Here is a 27481-nt window from a genome sequence, read left to right as displayed (position 1 = left end):
AAAAAAAAAAAAAAAAAAAGCACTGACTGCTCTTCCAGAGGTCTTGAGTTCAATTCCCAGCCACCACAGGGTGGCTCACAACCATCTGTAGTGGGATGCCCTCTTCTAGTGTGTCTGAAGACAGCTACAGTGTACTCATACATAAAATAAATAAATCTTTAAAAAAATATATTAGCCGGGCATGGTGGCGCACACCTTTAATCCCAGAATTAGGGAGGCAGAGGCAGGCAGATTTCTGAATTCGAGGCTAGCCTGGTCTACAAAGTGAGTTCCAGGACAGCCAGGGCTTTACAGAGAAACCCTGTCTTGAATATATATATATATATATATATATATATATATATATATGTATATATAAAACATATGTTATAATATATATTTAATATATATATTAAAGATGGGCTGGAGAGATGGCTCAGCAGTTAAGAGCACTGATTGCTCTTCCAGAGGTTCTGAGTTCAATTCCTAGCAACCACCTTGTGGTTCACAAACATCTGTAATGGGATCTGATGCCCTCTTTGGGAGGCAGAGGCAGGCAGATTTCTGAGTTTGAAGCCAACCTAGTCTACAAAGTGAGTTCCAGGACAGCTAGGGCTACACAGAGAAACCCTGTAAAAAAAAAAAAAAGTTATTAACCTTTCTTTTCTTTTTGTTTTGTTTTGTTTTGTTTGTTTTTGTTTTTTCAAGACAGGGTTTCTCTGTGTAGTCCTGGCTGTCCTGGAACTCACTCTGTAGACCAGTCTGGCCTCCAACTCAGAAATCGGCCTGCCTCTGCCTCCCAAGTGCTGGGACTAAAGGTGTGTGCACCACAGCTGCCCGGCTTAACCTTTATTTTCATTTTATGCGTATGGGTATTTTGCCTGCAGGTATGTCTGTATACTGTATGCATGTAGTGCCAGCAGAGGGCAAAAGAGAGTGTCAGAACCCCTGGAACTGGAATTACAGATGTTTGTGAGCCTTGCTGTGGGCGCTGCACGGTTCTCCTGAAGAGCATCCAGTCAGTCCTCTAAGCGTTAAGCTATCTCTCCACCCTCTAGCTACAGACTCCTGACCAAGGAATGGTCTCCTAGAGGGGATGTGATGGAGCTTGCAGCATCTGGAGGGACAGGCATGGAGCAGGGATGGCGGAAAGCAACAGGAGCCGGAGGAGCTGACACAACCTCTGTGACCAATGGAGGGACTGAAGCCCCGCCACCTGGCCCTCACATTAGAGGAGTTAGCATCTGAGCTGAGTCCCAAGTCCAACCACAACCAGTCAGTGAGTCACCCTGTGTGGTGGTTTGAATGCACTTGACCCAGGGAGTGGCACTATTAGGAGGTGTGGCTTTGTTGGAGTGGGTGTGGCCTTGATGGAGTAGGCTTTGAGACCCTCCTCCTAGCTGCCTGAGGAGTCAGTCTTCTCCTAGCAGCCTTCAGATGCAGATGTAGAACTCTCTCAGCTCCTTCTGTACCATGCCTGCCTGGATGCTGCCAAGTTCCCACCTTGATGATAATGGACTGAACCTCTGAACCTGTAAGCCAGCCTCAAATTAAATGTTGTCCTTATAAGAGTTGCCTTGGTCATGGTGTCTATTCACAGCAGTAAAGCCAAACTAAGACACCGTGTGTCTCATGTGTTGTTAAGTAGTGTTTTTTTTTTTCTTATTTAACCCTCCAGTGGAATGTAACTTTTTTTTTGGTTTTTTTTTTCAAGACAGGGTTTCTCTGTGAGCCCTGGAACTCACTTTGTAGACCAGGCCGGCCTCGAACTTAGAAATCCGCCTGCCTCTGCCTCCCGAGTGCTGGGATTAAAGGCATGCGCCACCACGCCCAGCTGGAATGTACCTTTTTATTTCCAGAACAGAAAACAGCCTTCCTATTTTTCAAACAAGGAAACACAGGCATGAAAAGTCCCCACAGAGGCTGTCAGTTGACCACCTTTCATCCTTTACCCCTCCCCCGAGTCGCCTTGGTAGGGAGGTCGGTCCAGCTGCTGGGAGCGCCTTCACTCAGGATCTGGCTTCTGTCCAGTTGCTTCCGTGCCCACGGTAAGGCCAAACATCATGGCAACAAGTGCCAAATGGTGCAAAGTGGAGAGAAGGCAGAGACAATGGGAAGGGGTTGCGGAGAGGAGACACCCGCTGTAAAGGAGGTGCTTCCCAACCTGCCTTTCAGCAACTCCCTGCAGCAGCTTAGGTCACCACCTGAAATATGTAAAAGGCCCTGGCCACCCCAGCTCTCTCTCTCTCTTCCCCCTCCCCCCTCTCCCTCTCGCCCTCCCTTCTTCCCTCTCTCCTTCCCTCTGTCTTCCTCTCTCTCTCTCTCTCATTTCATCCCCACTCCAAGATAGCCTTTAACTCTCCCCCTAGCCTCAACAAACCTCTTCCCTTAGATCTGTTTCGTGGGGTGTGACTTGGCGGCACTCCTTGGCTCCAACCAGAACAAGGTACCTTTCCACTGCTTTATCCTAACAGCACCCCCTAGGATATGTTCCCAGTGACCTACCAGGCCCTGCCTCCTAATAGTCCATTAGCCCTGAACTCACTGATGGATTAACTCACTGGTAAAGTCAGCACCTTGGTGAGCAACAGTCACTTCTCAATGGTGCCTTCAGTGGGGGGTGTGGCTCAGCTGGTAGAGTGGTTGTTGAGTGTGCAGAAAACCCAGGGTTTCATTCCCAGCACCGGGATAAAACTGGATGCAGTAGCATTGCCTGTAATCCCAGGTATAGACAAAAGGTCAGAAGGTCAAAGTCATCCTTGTCTACATAATGAATTTGGGGCCAGCTGACCCTATCTTTTAAAAAACATTGTGCCACCAGCTGGGGACTAAGCCTTTGTTTGACACATAAGCCTGTTTCAGGCTTGTGTAGAGGTTTGAATAGGTATGGTCCCCATAGACTCAGGTGTTCGAATGCTTGGTCCATAGGGTGTGGCACTATTAGGAGGTGTGGCCTCGTTGGAGGAGGTGTGGCCTCGTTGGAGGAGGTGTGGCCTCGTTGGAGGAGGTGTGGCCTCGTTGGAGGAGGTGTGGCCTCGTTGGAGGACTCTGTCACAGTGGAGATGGAGCTTTAGGGTCCCTGCTGCTCTAGCTATGCCCTGTGTGACACACAGTCTCCAGCTGCCTTCACATCTAGGTGTAGAACCCTCTGCTCCTCCCCATCTCTCCCTACAAACCTCCATGGTTTCCCCGCCATGATGATAATGAACGGAACCTCTGACCCTGTAAGTCAGCCCCAAATGAATGCTGTCCTCTATAAGAGTTGCCTCGGTCACGGTGACTCTGCACAGCAGTAAAACCAAAGTCAGACCGAATTTCACATCGAAACCATAGTGCTCATCCTCACTCCGCCCTATCCTCTCTCTCTGACAAATTCCAAATGCCGTTCCGTCAAAGAGACGACCAAGTCTGTGCCCGGTGCTTAGACACTGGCGAGTTAGCGTGATAGATTAAAATGTCAGTCATACCACGCCCAACTTCGCAGGCAGGAAACAGAAGGAGAGCAAGGCCGGGTGGCCTGTCAAAAACTCCCATTTACCCACGCTGCTGTGACATCTTGATTCCTGGCCACAGAAAGTGGAGTCTCTGGGATCCTCCTATTCTTCCTAACACCAGGCCTGGGTGTGACCTCAGGATCACCAGAGCCCTGGGTAGGCAGTAGCGGGGACTATGGAGCCCAGAGGGAGGAGAGCAGGCAGAGGGGGAGAGCAGGGCATTCCGAATCCCGCTTTCTGGCTCCCTCCAGCCTTTGAGAGTTTACTTGGCCCCAGCAACAATCTGCTTCCCAGAATCTCTCGTCAGAAATGACTGGTGGAGACAGAGCCAGCTCAGAGGTGCCAGAGGCCAAGGCAGGGCCCGATTCCCACTCCCACTCTTCCCTTTCTGGCTCCCAGCCCTGCTATCACAAACCCCATCAAAAGCCTGGCAGAGGCTGAAACTCCTGCCAAGCGTAAGACAGCCTGGAGGGATGAAACTCTCAAGTGTTTAGGATGGGGGCTGATGCTGGGACAGGTTGGAGGTGGGGAGGTTACTGTCGGCCTTACTTACCCTTCTGGGGCCAGTAACAACCTTGACACAAAGCTATCAGCCCTTGTCAAAAGCCCTGGATGCTTCCGACCAGTGTCCTCCTGAGAGCCAGACTCCACTCCTCTTCCTCAGGCGGAGTGACTGCTGGTCACACACCTGCCCACCTCTCTCCTCTTACGGTATCCTGCTTCAGTACCTGCTCTCAAGCCCAGTATAGATGTCTCTCCTGGACCTCCTCCCCTGCTCTACCCCCTCCCCCCATGCTCCTCTGCAGTCCTTCTAACACCCCTTTTCCTCCCCTAGCCCCCCTCCCCTGACACACACACACACACACACACACACACACACAAAATGATAGTCACATGACATCGAAGTGAACTTTTCCCCATCTGGTATTTTGTCACAGGGATGAGAACAGTAACCTAAGACAGTCTCGCTAGTAGCTCAGGCTAGGATTGAACTCACAGCAATCCTCCTGCCTCAGCAACCTGCTTGTTGCTCACAGGCGTGTGTCATCACACACAGCTTGTGTGGATCTTATTCTAAGTCTGATAGAAGCTACCGGGGACTGGCGTTAAAGCATTGGCTACAGGGACTGGGGAGATGGCTCAGTGCACAAAGAGATTGCTCTGCAAGTGTGTAAATACTGGCTGGGTGTGTCAGCCTACCTGGAGCAAGCTGGATAGCTGAACTAGACATATAGGTAAGCTCTGGGTTTGATTGAGAAGCCTTGCCTCAATGAATAAAGTGGAGAGTGATTGAACATGACTCCCAATGTCAGCCTCGGGGCTCCACAGACATGTAGACACAGGACCGTGTCACCCACATACACACAAAAGAATATAAATAAATATTGACTGTACTATCACTTAACTATGACAAGGGCCACAAATCACAGCATCTTCCATTAAAAGACTTTTCATAGACCTCCAGAGGAGGGTTGACATTGTGTCCTGGGAGGGCATCCAAACTGCCTCAAGAGCCAGGAGGCAGGATTCTCTAGTGTGGTCTCCTTGGGAACAGGAGGGAGGTGCTGCGGGAAGGTAAGGCCTGGCCTATTTGCACCATTTTTAGCAAGCACAGGGCCTAGTGAGTGTCCCTGAGTCTTTGGTACCTGGTCCTGGTGCTGAGCCCAGGGCTAAGCCTTTGAAAATTCCAGGTCACTCCAGGGCCAGCTGCTAACTCACTTCACAGAGCCTTGGTAAGGATCCAGGCCATGCTGGGGTCGGGGCTGTTGGGGAGACCAGAGGCCATGACCTTGCTGCTCCCATGCGGAACTAGGGTAGGGTGCGGTGAAGGGGGGGTAGGGGTGAAGAGATGGGAGCTAGGCTTCAAGGCTTGTTTCAAATGGGCATGGGAGGAAGTACATTGTAAGAGGCCCATGCTTTTCCTAGTCTGGAATTCACATGTATTCCCCACCCCCACCCCCAGCACACACCCCACAGGCCCTGTTGTGTCCTGCACTATGTCACAATGACACTTCTGGTCTTGGTGGCTTAGTAAAGGGATTTTTTAAGGCCAGGATACCCCCAGGGTTCAAGATGGACAGGAAGTGGAATACAATACACAGCTGATGTCAGATCTGGGTACCAGCTCTATTCTCCACTAGCTAGGCAGCCCTGAAGAGCCATCTTCCCTCCCCTTCTCCAGAACCGAGGTAGTAGGCTTAGTTCTTCTCGAAGTTAGGAGAACTGAATGGGGCTCTGTCTGTCCGGGCCCAGCCCTTGCACCGGCTCCATCAGCTACCACAACAGTGACCTCAGGTAACACAGCCAGGGTGCTGAAGTGAGCCAAGACTCAGAGAGAAACGGGACTGTAGAACTGAGGCCCCTGTCTCTTCCTCAGAACTCACCTCCGGACCTGCTTCCTGCCCCACCCCAGGCCCCAGGCCCCACCCCCAGCTCGCGGACCCCGCCCCCCAGCTCTCAGAGCACTCCACAGAAAGCGGGCATAGCTCAAGATGCCAGGCAGCCGACCCTGGGGAGGGAGAGGAGCAGAAATGAATCCTCTTGCCTCTGCTTGGAAGGCAGCCGCTTAATTACGGGGGTTGAGGCAGCCTGCTTGCATGGTAACAGTCTGACTCTCCTGGTTAATCCCCAGGTGATCTGGGCTGACATGAAGGCGGCTGGGTGTGGGCAGCGCTGAGAAGGGCAGGAACTCCCTGGAGGGCTCCTCAGCTTCAGAAACCGTCAGAGAGTCTATTTCAGTGGAACACGATGGAGGGAAGAATAAAATTATCTCAGGATCAAGCTTTGAAATTTACTTAACTCAGTTTGGCCAACCCTGCATTTCTAAGACCCCTGTCCCTTGGGTCAAAACTCAGTCTGCAGCTTGAGGTACAAACGCTGGCTTGTGCACACTGCCTGCTTGCCTCTGTAGCTTCTAGTGTCACTTATTTATTTTAGTTTCTCTGTGTAGCTCTGGCTGTCCTGGAACTTGCTTTGTAGACCAGTGGACCACAATGCCCGACTTAGATTTTTTTAATTAATTAGAGACAAGGTCTATGAAAGCCAGGCCTGCTTAGAACTATGTATATATAGCTCAGGCTAGCTTTGAACTCCTAGCAATCTCCCTGACTCCTCACCCCTGCGTGCCGGAGTTACATGTGTGCTCCACCACATCCAGCTTTCTCTGAACAACACAAGTGCATCCTACAGGAAGCAGAGACCTACACAAGGATGAGGAGAAGCTCAGACCTTGGACAGTGTCCAGATTTGACCACTTAATTAGTAGTGGTAGTGGTAGTTGTAGTAGTAATTTTGTTGTTTTGAGACAGGGTCTCACGTAGCCCAAGCTAGCCCAAACCTACTTGTGACCTGTGAATGACCTTGAATTTATGCCCCTATTTGTTTCCACGTCACATGGCGTTCACCACCATGCCTGGTTTATTACTGGGGAGTTTATTACTGGGTGTTCACCACCATGCCTGGTTTATTACTGGGGAGTTGAGGACCAAATACTTTGTATACGGCAGACAAGCATTCTACCAACTGAGCTACATCCGTCCCTGACTTACCTCAAACTGTCAATCCCCCTGCCTCTACCTCAGTGATGTAAGAAGAGATAAGCCCCCCCACCCCCCACCCCCACCCCCGTGTTGCTTTTGGTCACAGTCCCGTCCCAGCAATAGGAAGTGATTTTAGTCAGCTGGGAGTGGAGAGTCCAGGCACTGGGCCGCTCTGCTGGCTGGTAGGGTGTCCTCGGGTGAGATATCACCGTGAGTGGGTGTCTTGGCCCGTTTTCCGATGCTGTGGTAAACACTGTGACCAAAAGCAGTTTGGGGAGGAAAGGGCTTATTTCATCTTCCATCTTGGAATCGCCATTCAGGGAAGTCAGGACAGGAACTCAAGGCAGGGACGGAAACAGAGACCACGATGGAAGCCTGCTCTCCATGACTTGCTCACCCGGCTCAGAACCACACAATTCACCAACCAAGAAGGTCCCCACAGACGTGCCTCCAGGCTAGTCAGATAGAGAGGCATTTTCAAGCAAGGTCCTTTTCCCCCCAGAAGACTCTATCATTGGTTCTCAAACTTTGGGTCCCCCTTTGGGGGCAAAGGGCCTTTCCTAGGAGTTGTGTATCAGTTATCCTGCATGCCAGAGACTGGCAATTCATAACAGCGGCAGAATTACAGTTATGAGGTAGCATGAAAAATAATCTTAGGGCTGGGGTCACCACAACGGGAGGAACTGTATTAAAGGGTCGCAGTGTTAGGAGGGGTGAGACCCACTAGAGTCTCGAGTTTGTGCCAAGTGTGTGTGGGAGGACAGTAACAACACAACATGGGATGGCAGGCCACGGGACATGTCAAGAGACTGAACCTGTGTCCTTGGGCAAAGAACAAAAGTGCTCTATCACCGAGCCAAACCCCAGTCACTGGGAAGCCATCTGCTTGAGACCTGCCAGGCGTGGTTTACAGACTTTTGCATGCCTGAAATCCTACCCGGCTTGGGGAAACAGCTATTCCAAGCATGACCATGACATGGGTGACAGAACAGCACGGAGAGGGACAGTCACCTGCCCTGGAAGGCACAGCTTATGGGGAACGTGTGTGCCTGTCCACAGTTAGGGCCCTTCCTCGCAGGAGATAGAAGTCTTTCTGAGGGTTGTAGGCCCAGCCTGAGAAAAAGCAAAGGAAGGGTCAGGAGTGGAGTGCTTCAGACCAAACTCCATAGAGGTGACCTAAGCTCCCATTCCCTGAGCCCCTGTGCCTCAGGCAGGAAGCAGCACTTATTCCCAGGCTGGGAGGTGGAGCTATGGTAGCTGGGAGGCGGAGCTACCGGAGTTGGGAGGCGGAGCTACCGGAGCTGGGAGGCAAACACCGCCCTGCTTAGAGATCCTGGAGCCCTGGTTAGTTCTCAATATCACACACACACACACACACACACACACACACACACACACACACACAGAAGAAAGGGCCTCACCTCCGCCCCACTGAAGCCAGGCCTCCCTGTGTCCTCACCTTCCTGCCTGGCCACTCCCTGCTCCTTAGGATGACGGTCTCCATCCCATAAATCAGCACCCAGCTACAGGGCACAGGCTTCCTAGTGGCTTCCATGAGTGTGCCAGGGGAGGCCTTGGCGTAGCCCGGCCAAGTCTGTTTTCAGGATGCTCTGGGGACACCCACTTCTCCGCCTCCACCCAAGCCTGCTGGCAAGCTTGGGGATTGGTTTAGACAAGCCCAGGCCCAGCTGGCCTGAGACTCTCCCCTGCAGGAGTGAAGGTGAAGGGTGTGTGTGTGTGTGTGTGTGTGTGTGTGTGTGTGTCTGTGCTCTGTGTGTGTATGTATGTGATGTGTATGCTGGGAGAGAGTGTGTGTATATGCTTTGTGTATGTATGTGTGTGCTGGGTGTGAGTGTGTGTGTATGTATGTATGTGGTATGTGCTCTGTGTGTGTGTGTGTGTGTATGTGTATGTATAAACGTGTATGTATGTTGCAATGCAAAAGAAACATGCTTCCAGCATGAACCAGCCATGAGCCCAGGGTTGGGGTTAGGGTGGCAATCAGACAGGATGTCCCTCTTGTGTGACAAATCTTTTCTTTTCTTTTTTTTTGGGGGGGGTTGGAGTCAGGGTTTCTCTGTGTAGCCCTGGCTGTCCTGGAACTCACTTTGTAGACTAGGCTGGCCTCAAACTCAGAAATCCGCCTGCCTCTGCCCCCGAGTGCTGGGATTAAAGACATGCACCACCACGCCCTGTGACAAATCTTTTCTTGGGGAGATGCTACACATACATACATCTACTCACTCCCGACAGGGAGGCTGGAGTCTGTGTGTGGCTGAGGAAACTCTCCTGCCCCTGAACCTGTGCCCCTTGCTGCCTCTGTGCTTGGAGCAGTTTTCCTGTAGAAGCTCCCAGGGGAGCTTGATAGTGAGGCTACCTCAGGACCCTTGACGCTGCCTTCCTTACCCTTCCGCTATGGAAGATTTTCATTTCTGTCTTATGTTTCCTTCCGGGAAAGAAGCCTCCATTCTTAGTGAGGATGCTATCGGCTGCCTGCTCCCCTCCGGGCCTGCCTGGCCCATGGGATAATGCTCACTAAATAATTGTGGAACGAGGGAGGAGATGACCACTTCTTACTTCCTCACAGGGAGGGGGATTTTCCTCAAAAAAAAACAACAACAAAACGTATTTGGAAGCTGGGAGGATGGCTCAGTGGGTAGGGTGTAGCGTGCCTGAGGCGGCCCTGGGTTAGGCGTGAGGCCACATATACCCAGGCTTGGTGGTGCTCGCCTACAATCACAGCACTAGGGAGGTCAAGACAAGGGGAGCAGACGTTCAAGGACATTCTTGAAATACACAGCTGTAATTCAAGGCCAGCAAACCAAACAAAAATGTAGCCAGGAGGCAGCTCAGCGGGGGAGCAGTTATCCAGCTTGGGGAAGTCCTGAGATTCCATCCCAGTGCAGGCAAAACACAACCCCGAACAACATTGTTTCCTTTCCAGTCCCAAGGTCAAGGTCGCCCCTCAGAGGCCTTCTCTGCCCCTGAGTTCAGCAGTCCCACTGTGTGCCCTTAGGTTCCCCCATCCATAGGCTCTCTAACAACAGGGGTGGAGGAGGGTCCATCTCACTCAGCACATTGCCTCTTTAGTGGTTAAAGACATGGGTAGGCTGGAAGAAGAATGGCTCAAAGCTCTCTCTCTCTCTCTCTCTCTCTCTCTCTCTCTCTCTCTCTCTCTCTCTTTTTCCCAACAGACCCAAGTTTGGTTCCCAGAACCCACATGGCAGCTGGCAATTATCTGTAACTTCAGTTCCAGTGAATCTGATGCCCACTTCTTGGCCCCCTCCACAGGCACAGGGCATGCATACTGTAATACTATATAGACAGGCATGCCCCGTGTGTGCGTGTGCACTCACACACACATACAGAGGCAAACACTCATACACACCAAATAAAAATAAACAAATATGTTTTTAAAATGAATGGCCAGGTGTGGTAGCACATACCTTTAATTCTAGCACATGGGACACAGAGACAGGCAGATCTTTGCAAGATCAAGGCTAGCCTTGGTTTATATAGTGTATTCTAGGACAGCCAGGGCTACATTGAGAAACACTGCCTCAGAATAAAAGAGAAGATGTATAATGGCTTAGGACCTGGCTAAGCCATGGGAATACAGGCAAAGTTCCTCGAGTTCCCAGAACATCAAATTTCTCTTCTGTAAAATGAAAATGATAATAGTATCTCCTTTATAGTCATTTCCAGCGTGCTCAGGACATAGTCACCTACACTATTACTCTTACTCAACATGGCACTTCCAGTGCCTCCCTGGGAACCTGGTCCAAGTTAGGATGCTAAGGGTCTCTTAGACGACTGAATGTGGATGTGGCGAGAACAAGCTGAGGCCCTGGAAGAGGGTTCTGGCTCTGACTCAGGAGTTTCGGCAGCTTCCTACAGGACAGGAACCTTCTGCCAATTCCAAGCCTGGTAGGATGGCAACAGAGCATGCCCATACCTGCTTTCTGCGTGAGAAAGCCTGCGGTTTGCCCGAGCAGCTGTCTATCACGGAGCGACCAACCTCTTACTGCCAAGAGGCCAGATTCTCCTTGATCCCATTTTGAGGATGTTCCTGGGCACCTGACTGTGCCCTGCCCTCAGGCCGCTCACCCAGGAGAGAAATCACAAATCAGCAGACCTCCCTGGTCAGCGGAAGGGTACTTCCTTGTGGAAAGATACCCCCACCAAGGGCTCTTGTAGGACCTACCTTAGCAACCCTCCAAGGGGATGCTGTTAATCCATTTTAAAGATGCAGGTAGACACTGCCCAGCTCCCTTCAGTGGCCGAGGGGACAAGCAGAAGCCCCATCAGGCCAGGCTCTGAGTTCAAATCTTCACCTGGACATATCTAAGCTGGGTCACCTTAGGGAGAGTCAACCCCTCTCTGAGCTTCACTTTTCTCAATAGTAAAAAACAACAACAACAACAAAAAAAAAAAAAAAAAAAAAAAAAACGAAAGAGCTGGTGATGTAATTCAGCGATAGAAACTTGTCTAGTATGCACAAAGCCTTGGGTTCTACTCCCAGTACCACAGTATCAATTTTAAAAATGAGACAATGATAATAGTAATAAAAGGGAAAAAAGGCAGATAAACGTCTACTTTGGGTCAACGGTAAAGACCTTGGAGAGAAACAAACTGTCAATCCACGGCCACCAGTGAGGTGTGGTGGCGTCCGGACCATTATTAATCTTCCAGAGCCAGGCGTGATGGCACGTAGCTGGCATCCGAGCACTCGGAGGTGAAGACAGATTGATCAGGAACTCAAAGTCCTTGGTCCCAAGGTGGGTTTGAAACCAACCGGGGCTACAGGAAACACCCCCCTCCAGCCGCCACGTCTCAAAAAAAGGAAAACAAAACGAAACGGTACCCCAGCAAGAGAGATTGCAAGGGGTTAAGTGGAGACCCTGCCTCCTAGCCAGGAGCCAATCAGAGCTGGCGGGGGCGTGGCCAGGCTGCTGCTGCTCCTGCGAAAGAGATCTGGACCGACTGGATACCTTCAGGAGTGGGACCTGGAGCTGCCGGCTTGACCTGTGGGGCAGGAGCAGGAATTTGGAGCGTAGGTCTTGCCCTCTGCCCTGTGACAGCTCCTAGCCGGAGGGTGCAGAGCAGCTGCCCAGGTTAGGGGCCATAGCCGAGGAAAAGAAGACCAGCACTCCGAACCTTCTCATCCCCCAGGCGGCGGGCATGGGATGCACTCCGGCTCCAACTTCAGCTGGCTCTGGTGGCCCACATGGACACAAGGTCTATTTATAGTTCTGCCACAGAAGGCCAGCCACCAAGCACAGGGGTAGCCAGGGTTTTTTTTTTTAAGGGCTTTTGGGGTAGAGGGAAGAGTGGGAGAAGCCAGTCCTGCCTCCTTCCACATCATCTTTGGCCACCCCCTCCCGATACCCACTCCCCATGAATCCAGACAGTGCTCCATAGATAGCCTGCCCCTGGGTCAAGGGTACGGTCAGGGGTGCAGTCCCGAACGCAAATGGACACGGTCTTGTGGTCTGGACAAGGGTTGCATGAGCTGGAGCAGTGGCCCAGGGCAGAGGTCCCGATGAGAGGGCAAAGGGTGGCAAGGTTGTGGGAAGGCAGAGAAAGCAGTCAGAGAGTGGGAAGGCAAATTTAAAAAGCCAGGGCCTCCCACGACGGGTCAATCCCACAGGTGGCCAATGGTTGGTCGAACTTAGGCAGGGAGCCTGCCTTCAATGGTGAGAACGCTGGACCAGAAGGCTGATTTCCAGCTCCTCCCTCCCGCCTGGGGTCGCCTCCTTCCCCACTTGCTACAGAAATTCCTAACTTCCTCCTAGCCCTAGCCGTGGGTGGCCACATGCTGTGGAGAAGAAAGTCCTTCTGGCTGGCGTTGTCAGCCTTTTGGCTCCTCCTCGTCCTCCTAGGAGTCTTCCCCCTTCGCCTGGCAGTGTCTCCCGGTCCTCTTCCAGGGCGCTCCCCAGGCTGGCCCCGCTGGCTGGACGCTGCCTTCTTACAGAGTTTCTCCCAGTCTGAGACGAACCCAGAAGAAGATGTCGCACAGCTCCCTCAGGTCTCCCGGGGAAGCAGCTGCACCTGGGGAGCCTGCTTTGACACCTCCAGGTGTAGGGGAAAGGTCCTCAAGATCTTTGTGCACTCCCCGGCTGGTCCAACCTCTGAGGCTCAGCGCAGGATCCTGGACTCCTTGGAAGGCTCCCGCTACCATGCACTCAACCCAGCAGATGCTTGCCTTCTGCTTTTTCTCCCCAGCCAGGACCGTAGAGGAGCCTGCGGGCCCCTGCCTCCGAACTGGAACGGAGGCCGAAACCATCTGGTGCTCAGTCTCTACCCAGCCCCTTGCACCAGGCTGGGACAGGCGATGGTAGCTGAGGCCAGCCCCTCCTCAGACATCTTCCGACCAGGCTTCGATATAGCGCTCCCGTACCTCCCCGAAGCTCATCCATTGCGAGGTGGGGCTCCCGGCAAGTTGCAGCAGCACAGTCCCCAACCTGGGGCCACCTTACTGGCCGTGGCAGAGGAGAGGGGCAGGTGGCGTATCACAAGCACCCACGCCTCAGCCTGCCTCTGGGACAGGCACTGTGAGCAAGACCCTGGACCCCAGCAGTAAGTAAACCTACCCTGGGGGAGGCGCTGAGTGGGAGGGAACTCCGGAGTGGGAGGCAGCTGGGACAGGAGCAGGTCCAGAGGATGGAGTGAAGGGTTAAGATTGTCATCCTGTCGGGACAAACTCTCAACCGCAGTAGGAAGGAGAGGGTTAAGACAGCAGAGCGGATCTCCACCGAGCAGGAGTGATAAGTCTCCGAGGGTGTGAAAGGCAGATTTTTGGAATTCTCCCTTGGGGATCTTAGAAACATAGCAAGGCTGCCTCCCCCTCCCACCTCCTCCATGCCTGCCTGGTATGCTGGTCCCTCCTACTCTAACGTTTTATGTAACAGACATTTGTATACCATTCGCGCTCTCGGTGTTAGCACTTCCATAAACAATGACGTGGTAGGGTGAGGTAGATCAGTCATAAGGTGTGTTTACCTTACAAACAGAGAGACGTGAGTTCAAGTCCCACCCCCACCCCCACCCCATGAGACCTGCTTGTGACAGGAGGATCCCTAGAGCTCTATCTAGCTAACCAGCTTAGGAGTTTCAAGATCAGTGAGAGACCCTGAAGGTAGAGAGGTGGCTGAGTGGGCAAAGATACTTGCCGCCAAGCCTGAGGGTTGGAGGTTTCTGTCGTTCCCCTGAGCCCACAAGTTAGAAAGAGAAGAGATTCCTGGAAATTGTCCTCTGACTTCTACACGTGGTCCAAGGCACATAGGTACCCCACCCACTCACAGGACTGAGCAAGACACCCACCCTCAATCTCTGGCACACACACACACACACACACACACACACACACACAAGCTATTATGTAAAGTAAAATAATTCTAACTGCTGTCGCTAAGGAGTCTGTATTCTAAAGAAGGTATATGTTAGGGAACTTACCCATGGCCCCCCCGGCCAGAGTGAACACAGAGCTGTCTGTCTTCAAAGACTTCTGAGTTCTAAGCAAGAGTAGGTTTCAATCCTGTCCCAGGCCTCGGGGGGGAGCCACTGAGCCTGGTAGCTGGTCCCAGCTGGAAACTGCTCCCGGGTTTAATTTTGGAGATTAATTTCTCAAGGAAATAAGAGCCTCTGGTTTTAGAAATCTGACTTAGGTCCGACCAAAAGAACTTCCTGCCTGTGAGAATCCTTGCGCAGACATAAGGGGATGGAGACTGCGTGGCTTCCCCCCAGCTGTGCTGGGCACACTTCAGTGATGAAGCTGGTCACTCCTAATGACTGAACCCTTCTGTGCCCAGCAGGTCAGCTGTCTCCTTCCAAGATTGTGCAGGCTGTGGGTCTCAAGGCTCCCTTCTCATATCCCCAGAGTTTATCGTCCCTCTGGAGTCTCTCTTTTTCTGTGTCTTCCTGTGGTCTCCCTCCCTGTCTTCCAACATGGCTATTCTGAGCTCAGCTTCCCCCTGGGGACTCCCTCCCCTGGCCAAGGTCCAGTTCTACCTCTGCTTGAGGCTCCGGGGAATCTGCAGGGAATGGAATCCCTACCTCCTGAAGATGCTTGGAGACCTCCTGGGAGCCTGCCCTGTCTTTCACAGGACTCTCCTGTGACTAGAAACAGTAGTCTTAAAAACTTACTATTGCTGTTGGTGGCCATCTTTGTGTGTGTGTGTGTGTGTGTGTGTGTGTGTGTGTTACTATGGACTGTCCCCAGGGCCATATACATGCCAGGCAAACCCTGTACCACTGCTCTGTGCACTCCCTGGCTCTGGCAGTTCCTCTTTGGGCTAACAGTGGTTATTAGCTACAGCTGCTGATACTTCGTGATTACTGTGTGTGGATTTGTGTTGTTGGATTTTCTTTTCTTCTGTTTTTCCCTAGCCCACGTGGAAGGCTCAGGGTAGACGGGGCTGGCCTGGAGATTACAGTAATTCTGCTGTCTTTGCCTCCTGGGTGTGTGGGTATGGGTGTGGGTGTGGGGGAGGGGCTAGAAGTTACAGGTGTGTGCCCTTCCCTTCTGCTCTGGGCAGCATTTCCCATAATGCCTTTCTTTCCAAAGTATGCTGCTGCACGGTAGTCTTTCATTGCCCTCAGTTTCTCAGACTTAACAGCAGCCTGGGCCAGACAGCATAGGGACAGGGTGAGAGAGAGAGGCCAGCCCCAGAAGACAGGCTGAATAAACAAGCACTGGCCAGAGAAAGAGGTACTTCAGTCCCAGCCACTGTCCCACATTCTTGCTGGCAGGCAGGTGGCCATGGTGGAGGCTCTCCAGGGGACTGTACCTACCTTCCTCAATTATTGCTGATTTCCACCACCCCACCCCCCGCATCCTCCACAGGAGATCTCAGTCCCCATCCCAGGGCACAGGGTGTTGGGGGGGGTGTCAGGGGCCCTCAGTTCTCTGATCCAGGAGGCACTCCGAAGCTGTAGTGGGGTTGGGAGTCTAAGCTATACTTCTGGCTCCGTGGTGCGGGTGCTTTTCCAAATTGGTTGAATAGGTTCCTGTTCCATTGGAATAAGTGCCCACCCACTTAAATCGCAGTTTCTTTATTTTTATGAATAGGTGATTCATTCACAGGATGAAGAATTCCAGTGGTACAAAGGGTACACAGTCAGAAGTCCCCCTCCCACCTGGCTCAGCCACCTAGGTTTCCTTGCTTAAGCTTCTCCGGTGTCTTTTCTTTTCTGGGGAGCTCTGTACAGCCAGGGTATATGAACCCCCATACCTCTTCTTTTTGTTATTCTGGATCTTTCTAGACAGAGTCACTTATAGCCCAGACTGCATGAAAATGACTTTGAGCACGCCTTTAATCCCAGTACTTGGGAGGCAGAGGCAGGCAGATTTCTGAGTTCGAGGCCAGCCTGGTCTACAGAGTGAGATCCAGGACAGCCAGGGCTACAAAGAGAAACCCTGTCTCGAAAAAACAAACAAGAAAGAAAGAAAGAAAGAAAGAAAGAAAGAAAGAAAGAAAGAAAGAAAGAAAGAAAAAGAAAATGACTTTGAACTCCTGATCCTCCTGCCTCCACTGCCCAAGTACTGAGATTTCAGGGGTGTGGCCACCAGGTCTGGCTCCTCCATTTTTAAATTTCTGTACCTGCCTGTGGTGTGCATACATGCATGCTACTTCATCTTTATGTGGCCACATGCATGGGGGGTACATGTGCACATGTATGTATATACGCGGGGAAGCCTAAAGTTGACAGCTGATTCCTCAATCACTCTTTACCTTATCCATTGAGGCAGGGTCTCTCACCTGCCTGTTCACCTAGTTTAGCTAGCCAGCTTGCCCAAGAGGTCCCATCTCCATATACCTCATGTTGAGATGGGTTTAGCCAGGGGCTGGGGAATCCAGAGTCTAGGTGCCTAAAAATTATGGTTTTAGAACTGGGCAGTGGTGGCTCACACCTTTAATCCAAGGCAGGCGGATCTCTTGAGTTCTGAGGCCAGCCTGGTCTACAGAGGGAACTCCAGGACAGCCAGGGTTATGTAGAGAAATTCTGTCTAGAAAAACAAACAAAAACTATTTATTAATTGTTTTGTGTGTGTGTGTGTGTGTGTGTGTGTGTGTGCGCTTTCGTGTGTTTATGTATGTGCACCATATGCATGCAAGATACCTTCAGAGACCAGAAGAGGGTGTTGGATCCCCTGGAACTGGAGTTACAGGTGGATGTGAGCTGTCGTATGAGAGCTGACAACCAAACCTGTGTCCTTTGCAAGAGCAAGAAGTGCCCTTAACTACTGAGCCAGCTCTTCAGCCCCGAAACCAGACTTTTCTTGTGCAGCAAGTGTTTGACCTGCTGAACCATAGTCCCATCTCCCCTCCCCATTAAGTAGTTTAGTTTTGTGTCTGTGTGTCCATGGGGCATGGGGGTAGGAGAGGGAGAACAAAGTTGGGGAGTTGGTTGTCTCTTTACATCTTTACATGGGTTCACAAATCAAACTTCTATAGACCACACTGGCCTTGAACTCCCAGAGATCCACCCGCCTCTGCTTCCTGAGCACTGGGATAGACGTGTGTGCCACCACTCCTGGCAATCTCTTCCATTTTTAATGGAAATTGAGTTTCCATGTCCCTGTTCGCAACTCTTGGATGACATGTGGAGCCCAGGGACACTTGGAGAGCACAGGAAAAGCAGCTTCAAAAGAATAAGTCTGAATGCTTGGGTGGAGGAAGACATTTTGATATCTAACAGTATTTGTTTTTATTTCAACACAGTAGTTAAATATAATTTTTAATATTTTAAATATAAAACTTTCCCCGAGGGCAGGAGTAAGGGCAAAGGCTGGAGTGCCAAGGACCCATGGAAATCACATGTGGCTCTGCCATGGCCAGGCCCTGGTGAACCCCGTGACCGTGGCAGAGCCGTGACTTTCACCCTGGGCTCTGAAACCCTAGGCCTATGGTGCATACCTTAAACAGCAGAACATCTTTGGACTTCTTGATGGTCAGGGCACAGAGATACAAGTTCCCTCTCTAACTCTATCCTGAGCCACTTATTCAACTCCTGCCTACCATCTCCCACAAAACAGCCCCCTCCACCCCTGGGCTCAGTTAATTCAGTCCTGTCTGGTGTATCAGGGGAACACCAGTGAGCAGAGCGAAGCTTTGGAGCCTGATCTATTTCAGAGCTAAGCGCGACTTCGGGCCCCTGTTCCTTCACTGTCGGATGATGACACAGGGGTGGTTTCCATCTCAGATGGCTGCTGTGAGAATGGCCTTCATACGTGGAAAGCACTTAGGTCTGTGCCAGGAGTGGTGGTTAGCTGGGACATCAAGGAGGGCTTCCTGGAGAAGGTGACCCGGAGGGAGGCTGGTCTCTGCTGCAGAGCAAAAGGAATTCCCCAAAGTAGATGAGGCAGAGAGCATCAGGATGTGGGGGAGAGGGGATGCAGATGAGAGAGAAAGGGGAGGTGGAGGCCAAGTCTGTAGAGCTGGGCCTGTTTCTCTCTGTGGGTCCCCTGGAGTCTTCAACTAGGGCCTTTTAGTTCCTTACAGCTTACTGGAGGGAGCTGGACCTGCCTGGCCAGTGCTATAGCTTTGGATGTGATGGGGGTGGGGTGAAATTTGTTTTGTTGTTCCTTCATGCACCCCTGGACATATCCCTCATGGTGGCTGAAAGAACCTGGGGTTGGAATTGGCCCAGCTTAGTTCTAACCACAGCCCGGTCCCTCTCCTTGAGACTCGGGTTTCCCCAACTGTTCAGAGGCACCGCCCGATGCTCCCAGATCGGTCTGATGGAGGTCAGAGCAGAGAGCAGTTGGGAGGGTCTTGGGTGGTCCCTTCATGCACCTCACTGAGGGTTGTGTCCACCCATGGGTCCCTCTGGTCCTTTCTCCCCCGGCTAGATGGTAGGTATCAGTCCCCTGGACTGGCAGTCCCAGAGAGGTGGCTCTGAGGGGGTCCCTCACAGATTCCCTGGCACGACCTGATCACAGTCCTAGGGCTGGGGGAGGAGCAGGGGGAACAGAGGAGGCCTGTCCTCCAACACAGGGCTGCGGGCAAGAGCTTCCTGTGCGGTTCCAGGCTGGAGGCCCAGCCCACCTCAGGACAGAAAAGCCTTTCATGGCTAGGCTTCCAATTTGGGGAGAGCTGAGCGTGGGGGTCACTCAGGTGAGAGGGAGGGCTGGATGTGGGGGTCACTCAAGTGAGGGTGAGGGATGCCTAAGCCAGAGTGGAAGTGAAAGGAAGGAGAGGAGGTCCAGGTTACCCCCATTTTACAGATGAGGGAACTGAGGTACAGGGAAGAAAAGGGAGACACCTAAGGCCACCAGGGGTAGAGACAGGAGCAGGGAGCCGAGAGAGGCCAGGTCACTGCTCTTGGTTATGTCTGTCCGTGTTCAGGGCTGTGTGTCTGAGGACACAGCCGGGGCAACCTCTTGTGATTGAGGGAATGTCACTGTAAGGCGGCAGGGGTCACTGGAGCTGCACAGTGAGGGGCAGGAGGTCTCAGGCTCCCTTCCTGTCCCTTGTCAGGACCTACCCAGGAGAGACCCTTCCCAATGCCACCTTCTGCCTCATCCCTGGCCACCGATCTGCCACCTCCTGCTTTCTCCAGGCCCTTCAGGTACACCCCAGTCTGGGTATTCCCCAGCCTCTGAACCTCTGCCCTTGCGCTAGGAGGAGATGCTGGGCACATGCACATAGGAAGGGGGTTCCCTGTACTCCCCCAAATACTCCTCTTTGTCCTTTCCCTTAACAGGGGGGCTGCTGGTGGCCTGGGGTGGTGGTGAATATGTGCAAGCGCTGGGCTCCCCAATGACTGCCCTGCCCCCCCAGGCCGGCTGCATCCCCGTGCTCCTCAGCCCCCGCTGGGAGCTGCCTTTCTCTGAAGTCATCGACTGGACCAAGGCAGCCATCATTGCTGATGAGAGACTCCCGCTGCAGGTAGCTCAGGGTCTGTGTCATGGTGGGGGAAATGTCAGGGGAGGAACCCCAGGATCTCGGCCCCCTTCTAGTAGTCATTTCTATACCTATTGCCTCCCTCTAGGGCTTTCATAGATGTAGATGAAGGGAAGGCTCTGGAGGGTGCTGAGAGCAAGTTCTGAACCACTTTCTTCCTCGGTTTTCCCATCTGTGTAATGGGATAAGTTAGATCTCTGGGGCTCAGCTGAAAGGAAATAGATAAGGTGCCATGTCTCTTCCATCTGATGAAATGAACTTTGCCCAGGCCAGAAGCATCTATGTGAGCAGCTGTGACAAGTGTGGGAGCTGGGTGGAGGGAGGCAGGAAAGAGAACAACGGCTATGCTTTAACTGGGGGGCCACACATACAGTCCCAACACTAGGGCGTGGGGGACAGGAGACCAGGAGTTCAAGGTCATTTTCAACTACATAGCAAGTTTGAGACCAGCCTGGGATCCTCTCAAAAAGAAACAGATACAGGAACATACATGTGCGCGCGCGTGTACACACACAGTGCTACCACCCTTCATTCAGAGAGTCTCCACATGGCCTAAGCACCAAATGGACATCTTCCAGTTGAGTCTTTACAGCCACGTGTGAGGGAGAGGGTATAATGCACCCACTCCACAGACAGGGAAACTGAGGCTAGGAGGCTTTGTAACAGCTGCTGTCAACCCCTCTTCACCTTGGTGTTTTGGATCGGGTCTCACATAGCCCATGCTGACTTTAAACTCCCTATGCAGCCCAGGATATCTTGAACTTCCGATCCTCCTGCCTCCAGCTCCAGAATGACAGGCACATGCCAACGGTGACAGTTTAGGTGGTGCTGGGGATCAAGCCCAGGGCTTTGTCCACGCTGTGCTGTGTTGGCTTTTTATCAACCGAGCCACATCCCCAGACACTCCTACCTTTTTTTTTTAAAGATTTATCTTATTATATGTAAGTACACTGTAGCTGTCTTCAGACACACCAGAAGAGGGCATCAGACCTCGTTACGGGTGGTTGTGAGCCACCATGTGGTTGCTGGGAATTGAACTCAGGACCTTCGCGGAAGAGCAGTCAGTGCTCTTAACCACTGAGCCATCTCTCCAGCCCCACTCCTACCTTTTCTGTTTTGTTTTATTTTTAAAACAAGGTCTCTTCTCTGTGTAGCCCAAGCTGGTCTTGAGCTCAAGATCCTTCTGTCTCAGCCTCCTACATGCTAGGATTTACAGGTATGTGCCACCTCGGTGTCACTTAAAACCAGCTCTGTGTGACCCTGAACACAGGGTGCACATCACTAGAAGCTTCCAGGTCCCCGAGCTCTGCGTTGAGCCTTCTCCTAACGGGAGTCATTCAGGAAACTGGACCCCAGGCCTCCTCTCTTCCTCCCTCTCTCTGTGCCTCCAGGTCCTGGCTGCCCTCCGTGAAATGCTCCCTTCGAGGGTTCTCGCCCTGCGCCAGCAGACCCAGTTTCTGTGGACAGCTTACTTCTCCTCGGTGGAAAAAGTTATCCACACCGCCCTAGAGGTGAGGGGGTTCACCCGCAGGGCCTGAGAGAATGGCATGACCCCACAGTTTTGTCTGTGGTAATGAGGAAAGGAAGAAAAGCCATGACTATTACCTGATTCCCACTCCGGAAGTCGCCCCTTCTGGCCTCTGGCTACTCAATGAGGGCTCTGTGCCCAAGTCTCTCTTCTAGAAGCCTGAAGGGGAAGTACAGGGCTAAATGCCCCTGGTACAGGATAGTTATCTCTGCCCACACCCTTCTCCTTAGGCCCCGCCTCTCCTCAGGCCCCGCCTCCCTCGGGCCCCGCCTCCCAGGGTCTGCCCTTCCTCAGGTCCCACCCACAATCTGCTGCTGAACCCCACACACTAGCCACCACACCCCCTTGCGAGCCATTTCCTCTTTCCACAGATCATTCAGGACCGGATCTGGGGTGCATCAGGTCACCCCTCACTGATGTGGAATAGCCCCCCGGGGGCACTCCTGGCTCTGCCCACGTTTTCCACGAGCCTTCAAGAATTCCCCTTTTATCATCTGCAACTGGGTACGTCCTGGGGGTCGGACAACTTGAGGTAACCCCAGCTTTTCCCAGATTTATTCCAATTTCATCTGCAGACACTCTCTCAAACTCCATCGCTTCAGGTTCTTTGGGATTCCCTAGCAAAGGTCACTCTCCAAGGGGGGCTCCACCTTCTCCCTCCTAACTTGGGTGTCTCCTTTCTCCAGGCTCTGGCCCTGGGAGCAGTTTCAGCGCCATGATCTGGGTGGGGGCCTCTGGAGAGTCCCTGCTGAAGCTCATCCAGGAGGTGGCAGGTTCTCAGCACTGTGCCCAGGTCTGCCCCTCTGACTGCTGGGGTTCTGGGATCCCGGGTGAATACCAGAGCAGAGCAAGGGCCTAGATGACCACACATCCAGGGCAAGGCACCGGGACTTTCCAAAGATTCTTGCTGACTTCAGGTCTCAGGTTTCTTGTTCTTTCTCCAAACACTATCAGAATTGGTGAAGCCCTTGGAGAGATGGTGCCTCATGGTGAGGCTGGAGAAAGAAACATTCATTCATTCATTCATTCATTCATTCATTCATTCATTCTCTCACTCAATGGTCACTTTGGGGCCAGGCCTGGGGCTTCCAGTGCTGAGGACCAAAGGACAGGCAGGAGAGGAGTCCCCCCCCCCCCTTGATTCATTCTGCCAGCGGTTCCTAGTACCAACACTATCCAATCTCACTTCCAGAGAACACAGGTTGCCTGCTAGGTATGGTCGCTCATATTTGTAATTCTAGCCCTTGAGCTGAGGCAGGAGGAATTCGGAGAGTAGAAGGTAGGCTAGCCTCGGGCCACATGGCAATAAAACAAAAGAAAATAAAACAACAAACAAACAAAAACAGGGCTGGAGAAATGGCTCGTTGGTTAAAACTACTCGTTATTTTGGGGAGCCCAGGTTCAGCTCCCAGCACCCACACGATGGCTCACAACCACCAGTGAATCCAGTTCCGAGGGATCAGGTACCTCTTCGTACCTCTGAGGGAACCAGGCAGGCATGTAGCTCACAGACATGCAGGCAAAAACACTCACGCACATAAAGTGATAATCAGTCAAAATAACACCACTCCTCCCAGATCCTTCCTCCAGGAGAATCCAGGTTGACTCTCAGAGGAAGCTGCTAGGCCAAGGTGCAGAGGGAACCTCTGCAGTGAGGTGTGGGCTGAATCCGTCGGCTGAGCAGAGCAGGAAATGACGAGGAGAATATAGGCCTCGGAGGGCAGGTGGGGGACTGCGCCTGAAGTCAGAGCCCAGAGCTCAGTGCAGTGACACATGACTTTAATCACTGCACTCCAGAGGTGGAGGCAGACTGGGAATTCAAGGCCAGCCGGGCTCACGTGGCAAGGTCTAAGACAGCCAGAGCTATACACAGAGAGATCCTGTCTCAAGGAAAAAAAAAATCAGAACCCATTCTAGGGCAACCACACTAAATATATATATATATATATATATATATATAATTTTTGAGATGGTTTTATTATTTAATCCTGGTTAGTCCTGAACTCAGAGATCTGTTTCCCTCTGCCTCCCAAATGCTAGAATTACAGGTGTGCACCATGACCCCTGCCTCAGCCAGGGTTCTTGCCTACCATAAGGCCAGAGGCCGCTCCCTCTCCTGTGGGTGTAAGTAGCTGGTGCTCCATCCACCCTAAGAAAGGGCACTCCCAGGGACTCCTGTTCTAACCCAACCCCAGACTTCGGACAATTTCATTTTCTTCCCAGATCCTGATCCTCTGGAACAGTGAAAAGCCACCCCCTGGCAGGTGGCCCGAGACAGCGGTGCCCCTAACAGTCATCGAGGGGCACAGGAAGGTAAGCAGGCAGGAGGACTCCCACCGGGGACCAGGGAGGACAGCCACAGGTTGTTTTGAGCCAAGCTGGAGTTCTAAATGGGTCTGAAGGAATCAGGCCATGGGTTCTAGCTGCAGGTCAAGTTGGAACGATGCTTTTACACTAGAGTTGGGCTCAGCGGTACAGATTTGCTTGCTATGTGCAGGGTCCTGGGTTCCACGTTTCCAGAAGCATCAAACACCCTTTCCTCCCTGGCCCTGGGAAATTCTAGAGCACTGGAGTTCCTGTGAGGTAGACTGTGTGGATGTCTCGGATAAGTTGTGGGGAGAAACGCAGGCTCGTGGGGAAATACCAGAAAGGGCAGCATACTGAGCCAGGAGGTGATAGGAACTGGGAACCATGGGCACAAGTGCCCCATGCACCACATGCTGGTTGTATAGGTCTAGGCAAGACACTTGCAGCTCTCCATGTCTGGTTCTTTCAAAGGGTTAGTAAGAGTGACATGTAGAGGGAACTTGGCCTTTAGTGACAAAGGGGAAATTGTCATCTAGGCTTGTGGGCAGGTTTCTGTATTCCTGACTCCCTCTTCTACACGCTGTCTGAAGGGCTCATACTTAAACTGGGGATGGGGAGTGTTAAGAGGTGGTTCTCAGGGCTGAGTCACCCTACACTCCCTTTGCCCCACCACAGGTCAGCGACCGGTTCTTCCCGTACAGCAACATCAGCACCAATGTCATCCTCAGCCTTGATGCTCAGAGCGCTCTTTCTACCAGTGAGGTGAGGGCTGGGCACACACACAAAAAAAAAATGTCCAGTGTGATGTGAATGGAGCTCTAAGGCACTTCAGGCCCCTCAGGTTCCCATGCCCAGAGCTCCAGCCTCTTGCTGCGGTGGTCTCCGAATGGAGGAGAGCTCCTGGCTGGGCAGGGTCCCTCCAAGTTCCCCCCTCCCCCAGAAACACTCACGTTAACCTTCTAGTAAAACGTCAAGTCATAGCCCAGCAATGGTGCATGCTGCCTTTAATTCCAGAACTCAGGAGGCAGAGGCAAGTGGATGTCTGTGAGTTCGAGGCCAGCCTGGTCTACAGAGCTAGTTGCAGGTCTGCCAGAGCTGCACAAAGAAACCCTGTCCAAACCAGACGAAAACAAACAAAAAAGGACTTCGAGCAATGCTCTGATCCCCTGTGCCCTAAACCCTGCCCCAACCTTAGTCAGCCAGGCTGGTCTCACCACCATAGGTTGTAAGGATTTTGGCCGGGAGCCCCCTCCTCACGGCTGCTCAATCCCTCTGTAGGTGGACTTTGCCTTCGGGGTGTGGCAGAGCTTTCCTGAGCGGATGGTGGGCTTTCTGACCGGGAGCCACTTCTGGGATGAGGCCCGGGGTGGCTGGGGCTACCATACTGGGATGACCAATGAATTCTCCATGGGTCTGACCACGGCTGCCGGCTACCACAGGTGCAAACCTTCCCCCCCCCCCCCCCCCCGCAGGGAGAAAGGGCGGGAGGCAACAGTTCTGACTAACATTGAATACTCCCATCTGGAAAGCGGGTCTTTAATCTGTTTGGACCTCATTCATGTATCATGGAACTTTTTGTAGGGTTTGTTTTTTTTTCAGGGGCTCTGCATGGAACCCTCAGAACAGGGGATAACCCTCATGTGTGCAGAGTGGGCCCAGCCGGTACACAGCCCCGCCTGAATCTGGGTTTTGGGTTAGGGTTAGGGTTTGGTGGCTTTGGAACCACTTTGCACCCTCCAACTCCCCTCTCCCCCCAGCCCTCCCCTCCTCTCCGGCCACCAAGTCTGGCTCTGTCAGAGTTCAGACTTAGGAGCACAGAAAGAGGGTTCCAAGGAGGGACTGGAGAAATTCACAATCATTGCCCACCCCCTAAATCACAGGGCACATGGAGAGTGGCTCATGCCAGGGTGGGAGCACCCTGTGAGAGGAGCTAGGGAATGGGGTACAGGTCTTGGAACTTGGGGTCTGGAGTCAAAGATAGGGAAATGGATCCGGCCTGCATCGTCCTCCTGTCCCACCTTCCCCTACCTCACACCCCCCATCTCCCCGCCAAAGGCTTACCATGTATCTTATAGGTACTACCACACCCTCTTCACCCACTCCCTGCCTAAGGCCCTGAGGACCGCAGCTGATGAGACCCCCACCTGTGTTGACATCCTGATGAACTTCCTGGTAGCCACCGTCACCAAACTGCCCCCTATCAAGGTGCCTTATGGCAGGCAGCACCCGGAGGCTGCGCCAATGGTGAGGTGACTCCAGGGGCTGGTCCACACTAGGAAAGCCCGGGATGGGGAAGGGAAAGAGGGCGGGGTCTCTTCACTCTCTAATCCAAATCTTGTTGCAGCAGCGTGAGAGTTCAGAAAAAACCAACCTCACGGACGGGTTTCCCTCTCACCTCTTAGGATTCTGCGGATCCACGACCAGTGCCGGAGCCTCAGCCCCTGGATCAGGACTGCATCAACCGTTTAGCAGCAGGGTTCGGCCACATGCCTCTGGTTTCCTCTCGAGTGCGTCTGGACCCGGTGCTGTTCAAGGACCCGGTATCAGTGCAACGCAAGAAGTATCGAAGTCTAGAGAAGCCATAGGCGAGGCACTGTACCTGTGTGCTAGACACGAGAGAACCGAGAGAACCAACAGAGACGGATCAAAGTCCTGCCCTGCTTGGCCAATCGCGACAGGGATCCCTGAGGGCCAGGGCCTTCCCCAGCTGCAGTGGGGTTGCGTTTGGCACGTTTCGCACAGGCCCGTCCGTGCACAGGCTGATCCTATTCCCTGAAATACCTTTCTCTGCATCTCTGCCTGGTCCACGTATGTCTGACCTGTACGCACTTCCTTGGTGATCTTGAAGTCCTCGCACGACTCACGCCGAGTGGCCTTGAGCACATCACGCGGCCCCAGGACCGGCCTGCCAGCTCCGTAGGGCGGGGTCCTGCCCTCATCTCTTTGGGCTGGCAGGTGCACTGTAAATATTTGTGCAATAGCTGCAAGAGTATTAACTGGTGGCATGCGTGGTGGAACACCGGCAGAATGTGCACGAGACATAAATGCTGCCCCTTACTCTGGAGTTCCTGCTCCCCGTACAAAGCACACACCAGGATTTCCAGACTCAATCAAGCGTGAACAAAGAGGCCAGGAGTCGGAGATAACCCGTTGCGGCGCCAGCCTCACAGCAGACCCCGAATCTTGGGTGACCACCAGCACTGCACTTCCAACCTTTACCACTAGAGGTCAGCTGCTGCACTGCTCTCCCTTCAAAGGAATGGAGTTTGGTTTTGCTTTCTGGACATTTTGTTGTTTGCTTGTTTGTTTATTTTTGTTTTTCAAGTAAGGGTTTCTCTGGGTAGTCCTGGCTGTCCTGGAGCTCTGTATGCCAGGCTAGCCTCAAATTCACAGAGATCCACCTGACTTTTGCTTTCTGAGTGCTGAACTTGAGTGGGTCGGGAGGGGAGGAGGAGGCGAGACAAGGTCCCAGTCTGTAACCCAGGCTGGCTTGGAACTCACTGCAGTCTTTACTGCCTCAGTTTCCCAAGTGTTAGAGTTACAGGCGTGAGCCACAATGCCTGACTGAATGGAGTTAAAGACTACGGATAAAATGGCGAGCTGAGGGTCACTGGTGTGTGCAGACCCCAATGTGAAAACGTTCGAGGAATATGACAGAACTCCACGTGGGCCCGCAAAATTGGGCTGCTGGCAGATGGGCGGGTCGCCAGGAAGAGGGCTGTCCTC

General features: G+C 52.6%; 1 protein-coding gene across 1 annotated transcript; it reads left to right on the top strand.

Moving 5' to 3' along the window:
• The first annotated feature begins 11991 nt into the window (after nt 1-11991).
• Nucleotides 11992-27088, top strand: Extl1 (exostosin like glycosyltransferase 1). Its single transcript, XM_021200674.2, has 11 exons — nt 11992-13591; nt 19495-19585; nt 19798-19905; nt 21312-21431; nt 21820-21952; nt 22135-22241; nt 23672-23761; nt 24431-24517; nt 25034-25194; nt 25831-25999; nt 26158-27088. Exons 1-11 carry the CDS (start codon nt 12828-12830, stop codon nt 26338-26340), a joined length of 2013 nt encoding a protein of 670 aa, XP_021056333.1. The 5' UTR covers nt 11992-12827; the 3' UTR covers nt 26341-27088.
• Nucleotides 27089-27481: the final 393 nt, after the last annotated feature.

This window comes from Mus pahari, chromosome 6 (genome assembly GCF_900095145.1).
Source record: "Mus pahari chromosome 6, PAHARI_EIJ_v1.1, whole genome shotgun sequence".
Lineage (NCBI taxonomy): Eukaryota > Metazoa > Chordata > Mammalia > Rodentia > Muridae > Mus > Mus pahari.
Note: the sequence above shows the minus strand (reverse complement) of the source record. Positions and strands in the feature narration are given on the sequence as shown.

Coding starts and splice junctions, on each gene's coding strand:
- Extl1 (XM_021200674.2), top strand. CDS start 12,828: ATGCTGTGGAGAAGAAAGTCCTTCTGGCTGGCGTTGTCAGCCTTTTGG. Junction 13,592..19,494: donor CAAGACCCTGGACCCCAGCA/GTAAGTAAACCT, acceptor GTCCCTTGTCAG/GACCTACCCAGGAGAGACCC. Junction 24,518..25,033: donor GCGCTCTTTCTACCAGTGAG/GTGAGGGCTGGG, acceptor ATCCCTCTGTAG/GTGGACTTTGCCTTCGGGGT.